General features: G+C 41.8%; 1 protein-coding gene across 1 annotated transcript; it reads left to right on the forward strand.

Moving 5' to 3' along the window:
* Nucleotides 1–732: 732 nt before the first annotated feature.
* On the forward strand, nucleotides 733–7121 carry LOC143362639 (homeobox protein E60). The gene is made up of 3 exons (XM_076802990.1): nucleotides 733–801; nucleotides 908–1000; nucleotides 6205–7121. Exons 1-3 carry the CDS (start codon nucleotides 733–735, stop codon nucleotides 6586–6588), a joined length of 546 nt encoding a protein of 181 aa, XP_076659105.1. The 3' UTR covers nucleotides 6589–7121.
* The last annotated feature ends 1029 nt before the right edge of the window (nucleotides 7122–8150 follow it).

The raw sequence follows: 8150 nt of genomic DNA on the forward strand, positions 1-8150 counted from the left end.
CCCGATCGTTCCTCGATCCGCGATCGTACAGTCCCCTTGGAAAATAAATTATTGCTCCTGCGGTCTGCTGAAATTTATTCATTGAAACGAGTCGAGTCTATTAGCAAGTATGTTTGTTAGTAAGCTGTTATCCGACCACTGTACTTGTCTATTTCTGTCACTTCTCACTTGGATATATTCGCGAGATGCATTTCTTAAAACTGGACTAGTTTAGGCTAGTTTTATGAAAAATCGCATAAGGTTTACTGCAAACTTAACGATAATACAAAATACATCATTGAACAAACTGGTTTTCATTTTCGTACCATGAAATCACCAATAAAAATTGTATATCAATTTTTGAGGAGTCATTGTTAGAGAAAAGCCTCGATCTTCAAATCTACGTTGGGTTCAGTCACGAACAAATTTTTCAATGTTTCAATCCGTAATATCTTCGACGTCGATGAACTTTTTCATAAACCTTCCAGCAACATTTAAATTGATCTACGATCAAACTTCCTGTCGCAAATTCCCAAAAGACTCCAGATTTTTGCAGAGAAGAACGGCTAACCAAATTCCTTTCAATTAGCTCCAGTTCTCCGAGTTTTCCAAGATAATACCTGAACCGCGAATTCCAAGAGAAGTCAAAGTCGGCCGCTGTCCGCATTCTATCAAACGCGATTGAGTCCCGCGAACAAAACGGACGATCTTTGGAAACGCGCGTTCCGTTCACCTTGAGCCGGGGAGAAAAAAATGCAGCAACAGTTTAGCAAGAACGCCTGGCAAATTTATGAGGGCTCGACGACGACGGAGCCGGTGCCGGTGCGTTCCTCTTACTCTCGCTTCGAGGAATCAATTAGAAATGATCTCCTTCCTCGGCGAACTCGCCGATCTCAGGGACTATCGAAGCCATCCGACGATTTTCCAGGTGTCGTTGATTGCGTCAGACCAAAGGCAGCACGACCAAAAGTCCGATCGAGAGAATCCGATCGAGGAGCACAGAACGATACCGCAGGAATGTGTTGGGCAAAAAAGTTCCGAGATTTTTCGATCGTAGAGGTTTATCGATCGGCGATCAGGTTGGAAATTCGCTGTTAAAAGGGAAGATGATTTCGCTCTGGGCGCAACCAGCAGCTCTCTCTTTTTCCGACGATAGTTTCCAGCCGATTCTAACCCAGACCAGCTCCTCCCCTGCGTCCCCGCCGATACCAGTGCAATTAGAAGCAACGTGACAAGGGACCCAAGCAGCAAAACTGAAAGAGCGATCCCGCGTTCCTACAATTCGTTACGCAAAGCCGTGTCGAAGGGAAGAGCCCGGTTTAGAACGCTAAAAATACCTTAGCTTCGCGATTTTTTCCCAAAAAAACCGTGAGGCGAATCTTTCTGAAACTTTGTGGATAATTGACCGTGTGTATGAGGGATATACTCTAATTTTTTCGTTGGAAAATATGCAACAGAAGTGGAGATGTATAACAATGTATATAGATACACAATATATGAAGGAAAAATTAATATTGGGTTGAAATTTTAATCATTATTTTAATTAGTTAGACTGCGAAATAGAAAAAACATTTTAAGAATTTGAAAATTGTATTATTCATATTCACCATTATTAAGAAAAGAAGTAAATGTCTATATAGCTTCCGTGTCTTGCAATTAATTCAGACAATTTTTATTTCGCAAAAATCCACAGTCTGCACATTGTAAATGTATTTATGTTGCGGTCCAATAACATTTTCAATTTAATCTTTACAACGATTTTTTTTTTGCAACGATCTGTAACTAGAATAGAACCCCCGCGTTTCAAATGGAAAAGTTTTTAGATCATGGAAAAAGAAAACTATTTATATAGGTTGTACAAAAAGGTGTACAAAATATGCTCGCTGTTTAACGTGGTGAAGGAAAAGCGATTGAGCCAAGGAAAAACAGTGGCGAAAGAAAGCGAAACGAAGAAAGACGATCGGCCGGACGTCGCACAAGGATGTCGCAGTAGGATGTCGAGACTCGTACGAAACGACGCGTCCTTCGGCGACAAAATGCTCCCTGGATTGTCGCCGAGATGACAGGACAATGATGAAGCGGTTTAATTGTTCCCGAGCCGACCAGTTTTTCACTCAATTGAATTACATCGATCAAATTCCCCGCAAGAAATAAATGGCGTCCGGTCGCAGCGTCGCTCCGCGGAAGCACGTGAAAAACCACACCGGCGCGCATTTTGTTGCTTCTTCGATTGCAGTTTGAATATCGGCGGTGGCGATGCACTCTGCGCAATTACCATTTCAATTCTTTTAATTTTGCATCTTGCATCGAGCATCTATCGTTCTGGTCGATTTTAATCGAATCAATCACATTATCGAAATCACTTTCATCGAATAAACAACTTAGATTATGTGGAATTGTTTAATTGGCTGGTTTCTTAGTCAAAGTGTAAAGGATCAGCGAGGGGTGTGAACATTCTCCGGACAATTTTGCATAGTTGGCGCAACGCAAAAATGGCGGCGGTTCGCATGAGGCAGTTTCTCGTTCTCCTCTTCAGAAATGACTGAGGTAACGAACGGTCGGCAGTCTAATTACTTAAGCGAAGTAGTCTCGTTGTCGGTGGCAGGAAAGAGGCATTCAGAAACCCACTTCTCGCTCCGCCGAGCATCCCCCCGTCTCCCTGGGTTCTCCATTTAAGGTGCCACCCCCTCTCAGCCGGTTCTCGAGGGTAAAACCAATAACGCTAAGACGCCCTCTCACCTTGAGAGAGAGAGAGAGAGAGAGAGAGACAGAGAGAGAGAGAGAGAAAGAGTACATCCCCGAAAGTACCTCGCATACCGAGGACGTGCGGCCGCCAAGGAACACTAATTTCCTCTCGAGCTATCCTTGAGTTAGACGTCAGCTACCGGCTGGCTGCGCTCTTCAGCGCAACGCCCTTGATTAACGCTGCGAGAGAGACTGTCAGTCCGGTTAATAGTCGCTGGCTGGAAGCCCACTTTGCCTGCCGGTCGGGGGAAACCGTTTTAATTGACTTGCGGTCTTGTATTTTCAATTTAAAAACACCGCCCTCCAAAGTACACCAAACTTAGATTTTTTCATTTTGCATCTCATCGGGGATATCAATTAATACCCGATATTAGCTGTTCGTAGACTGTACGTAAATTAACGCATGCAACCTCGGCCATGCAAAAAAAAATTGTTGAATTTAATGGTAAGAAGCAGAATTTAAATGAACATGCATTTCCGCCTCCAATAATTTTAAGTAGTCGAGAATAATATAACGTGACTCGATCCTTCTAATGCATTCACTGATTTGTATTTCACCAATTAATGTTTGCAATAAATGCATAAAATCTGCAATTTCCTGGCTCGAAGTTCTTCAGAGGATTCTCAATCAACGTTTGATCAAAAGAATCCAATCAGACCCGTGGAATTAATTATAATCCTCACCGGCTTGTTCCAAAGATTTCGACCGTAACGAACAGCATTTCCTACAAAACTGCTTAAAATCCTGAAGGATCATAACGAAACTTCTCCGCGCGTATACTACTTTACGATTCCCCTAAATTTCCTTCTGACTTCTTAACACCAACAGATTCCAGGGGGGATAATCGCGTCGGTTCGACATCTGGAAATTAGATAGGTCTATCAATGGCATATTTTACAATTGTAAATTTCATTCACAACAGTGTAATAACCATTACCACGCCCCCATAATTACACCTCCATTCATTCAGCTCGTAATACTCACATTTCAAATCGCAAGATTTCCAAGGATAATTCAATTCCTCATTTTTCTCGAACGTTTTCCTTTTTCTGCCGACTATGATCCCCGGTCCTGGATGCCTCGAGACATTTCTCCGCGGCAACATCGACTGCATAGTAACATTAATACCAGACATATTTCGCGGACTGCGATTCGCGAGTGGGAACCGCGCGAATAAAGGTTTCGCCGCGTATGATGGAGGACGGTGTTAACCGCGGCCGGACGCGGGATTTCCGCATAATGTCCGACCCGGCAGATCAGCCAACAAGATAACACCGTTGTTGATCGTTACGATTTGATTTATTCGCAATTATGGCCGCGAAAGACTCTCGCGGCCGCTGGACCCGTGGACGGTGCATCAGGTTTATAAGGTGAATTATTAGCGCCGACCAGTTTCAACATTCACGAGGGAGAGGAGATCCGGGATCGTTGGGGCTACTTCGATTATGAAAATATCTTGGGCAGAAAATAGCCTGAATTTTGCAAATTCGGCCAGTATTTTCCTCAATTTTTTAAGTCCTTGGTTGCTGGGATTTTTGTGTCCTCGAAGCTCAATTCGCCTTTGAATCTTTGGTTCTTGAGTGGGGCGTTCAGTTGTTTGATTCTGGAGTCTTTGATGATGCCAATTTTTGGCTTTGGGTCTTCAAGTTTTTAATTTGTGAACTTGGGTAGGGTCTCCAGATCCTGCGGTTGTAGAATCTTTTTATTTTTTGTGTCTGTAGAGGATGGATGCTTTGAAATAGTTTGTACTGTAATCGTGGATTGTTGAGTCTTTGCACCCTTTGTCGCCCAAGATTTTCAGTTTTCGTGTTTGCAGACCTTTAGATCTCGACAATGTGTAATTTCTAGAGCTGAGACCTCACATTTTGTGTCCTTAAACCTCTAAAACAGTGAATTGCTTAGTCCTCCGATTTTACCTGAGATCTTGAATTTTTGAGTCCCCAGATCCCGAGTCGGTGAGCTTTGATTTTTCAAGTGTACTAGAATTTATGATATTATGGATCCTCGTGCATCAACAGAAAATTACACTTGACGCATTAATATTCAAACACAGTGAATCAATAACTCAGAGCAACGATACCTCGGGACAACCTGTCGCCACCTCTCATTAAATCAGCAACCCACAATCACTGTAGCGGTTATCTTGAATATCACACTGTACACCAGAAGCGAACGTTTGTTAGTTTCTACCCTCGAATTAAAAGTCCAACGATCGCCTTCGGAAACACAGATAAATCTGTTGCGATCTGTTACATGTGTCACATGTATAATGTATATTCAACATGCGGCTGAAAAATTTTACTAGAATAACTTAACTCGTCTACGCAGCGCTATAATATATTTTTCTGCGCTCGTATATGTATACATACGTAGCAGAGGCCAGAAAATCGACCGGAACTATTGGACGTTCCTAGAATAATTACCATTTTAGATCGTATCTTCCTGTGAATTATTCTACTCTGGAAAATCATTAAACACCCAACTTCCTGAACACTTTTGACTGAGTTCATGACAACGTTGATGACAGGGACAATTACCTGCAGCTAACTGATCACTGCAATTTTTTTCCGCGAACAATAAATCAAAAGTTCTTCATTCTTGTATATCGGGTAGTGAATACACAATCCTATAATTTTGCAATATTTTCGCCGCGAAATTGTGATTAAAAGAATTGTCCTTAAATTGCCTATGATTGTAGATTTTTTTTCATATAATGTGCAAGACATATTAACACTGTGACATATTAAAACATGTTAACAATGCAGTTGTTGTTCAAAGTAGTAATTAAACGCTGCTTGAAGAAGAGAAGAACTTGTAGATGTTCCTTGATGAAGCAAAAAATATTTTTATGGATGCTACTTATACGTACAACGTTATATTTTCTAGAATAGTACCAACATTTCCTAATGAAATGGATATATTGTAATACTTAATTATACTATGACTGTTCAAACAGCACTTTGACTGAAATCAAACCCTTACAACACTGGTCAAACTGATTTCACCGCAACAAAATATTCAGAAATCACAAAATCTAAAGGTTTGAGTTAGGTTTCTAGACATATGCTGCTAATAATAAGTACATGAAAATTATCTTCTAAAATAACTAACTGCTGAGTTAAAACCTTCACAACACTACTCCACTCTGCTCACCTAAATAAATGATTAAAGAGATCATTAAAATGGGATAAGTTTCTACTAATAGGTACATAATTGAAAATTATTTTCCACAATAATACCAACATTTCTTGATCAAATGGGTCTATTTTAATACTCAATCATAACGTGGCTGATGGCTTAAAACCTTCACAACACTGTCCAGCCAGTTCACCGTAAAAATATTAAAAAATCCCAAAATCGAAAGGGGGTCCTAGCGAGCACATGCTCTTCTCGTTTCTGTTTCCACAATAAGTAAACCAAGTAGAAAAATGTGTGTAATCCAGAAATGGCCAGAATTCCGCTGACATGTCGGCAGATAGCAGCTAACGTCAGGATCCTCCCGTGTTCCAGGTCCTCGGACAAGACGAGTGAAGAGGACGGACAATCGAGGCAGCGGCGCCACCCCTGAAGAGAAGAGACCAAGGACAGCGTTCAGCGGGGAGCAATTGGCAAGGTTGAAGCGGGAATTCGCGGAGAATCGATATCTCACGGAAAGAAGACGGCAACAACTGTCCAGGGACCTTGGTCTGAACGAGGCGCAGATCAAGATCTGGTTCCAGAATAAGAGGGCGAAGATCAAGAAAGCCAGCGGCCAGAAGAACCCTCTAGCCCTACAGCTGATGGCCCAAGGACTGTATAATCACTCGACCGTGCCCCTCACGAAAGAAGAGGAGGAACAGGCCGCGGAACTGCAAGCGAAGTGACGACAATAAGATCCGTTTATTGATCGAGTATAAATTCGCGATTCGCGAGACGTTCGAAGTCGGACGTGTCTTCGACTCGCGATCCGTGGTTCAGAGTGGAAGAACGCGAAAGAGTGTGGAACGGATGATTGCGAGGACGAGAGCCAAGCACGAAGATCCGATTTGTTCCCAGGTCTCGTCTCTTCGGGCCGTTCCTCCGTTACATTCCACGGGTGTGGGCGATCTACAATCCAAAGATTAAACGTTTTCGATACACTTCGCTTTCGGCCGAAATTCCTGCGCCAAACAAATTTCTAATCGAATCTCGTAGACGTTTTTTCTTCGTACGATAGACTGGGGTATTTATTTCGTTAAGGATACTAGTGCCACTGACTATAATCGCTCCGGAGATGATCGGGTGTTCGAGGTCATCCGGGTTGGCGCCCTGGAGCATCCCTCTGCGTGATATTTCAGCGATCCAGTTGGACGAAATTGTTAGCAGCGGAGGAAACATAGTTTTCGGTTGACTTCATTGATGAGTAAAAGACATGTCGTTCTAAGAAATTGATTCATATTTATAAAATATTATACAAGAAATAGAACGCATTTGTTTAAAACCTGAGAAATTTTCTGATGAATTTAAGGTTAATTGATCGTCTTTTTGAATTCTTTAAACCTGCTACCTTTGAAATTTTGTCACAGTTAATAGACCCCAAAAACTATGACTAGATTTTTAACACATTTTGTTTTAACGCTTTGTACAATGTTAATGCTTTTTGTGTTCGAAGCTGGAATCATAGGCAGTACAAAACATGAAAAACCTTTTGTTTCTTCCCTATCGTTGGAACATCACACAGAGCACAAGTAGGGGGGAGGGGAGATGGATCGTTTTAAACGACCTTGAGCACTGCATCGTCTGCGGAGAAGACTATAGGCGCCTGAACGACTGCTGAACGAATTCCGAACGAATTTCGTTGTCTTAGAGCTTCCTGTTTGAGACTCGAGAGTCCGTTGTCAACGGGGAAGCTCGCGAGTCACCTGATGTGGAAATTTCTCGCGAATGACTGTCATCTAGATATAGATGATCGTTGTTCGTCGTTATCGAAGACTCGTCGCGTTCCTAGCAATTAGAGAAGTTCGGTGTCGAAGAGAAATGGAGGAATGATCGGGCGTGATTCACCTAAGTCAGCTGATTGTGTGTAGAATGGGTTGTACAGTGCCATTTGTACAGTAATCTCGAGGATACCGGGTCGAGAACAGTCATCGTCGATATTTTTTTTTGTTTCGTTTGTTTGTCTGAGGGAACCTGAATATAAGTATTTTAAGGGGGAAGAGACGGTTTTCGATTGATAAGAATGATGCAGAGAGTGCGAGAATGCTAGTTCTATTCCGTTAATTTATTGTAAAAATGTAAGATATCGTACAATTGCGACGTGCAATAGGATCTATATAAATAAACGAGAAGTGAAATAGAAACGACTTATGTATAGGTATAAATATATAAATATATATATATATATATATAAATGAAATTGATAAATCGTCGTGTAAATAAAGCCGAACTTAGCGAGAACGTCGTCTCG

The sequence above is a fragment of the Halictus rubicundus genome, chromosome 17 (genome assembly GCF_050948215.1).
Source record: "Halictus rubicundus isolate RS-2024b chromosome 17, iyHalRubi1_principal, whole genome shotgun sequence".
Taxonomy (NCBI): domain Eukaryota; kingdom Metazoa; phylum Arthropoda; class Insecta; order Hymenoptera; family Halictidae; genus Halictus; species Halictus rubicundus.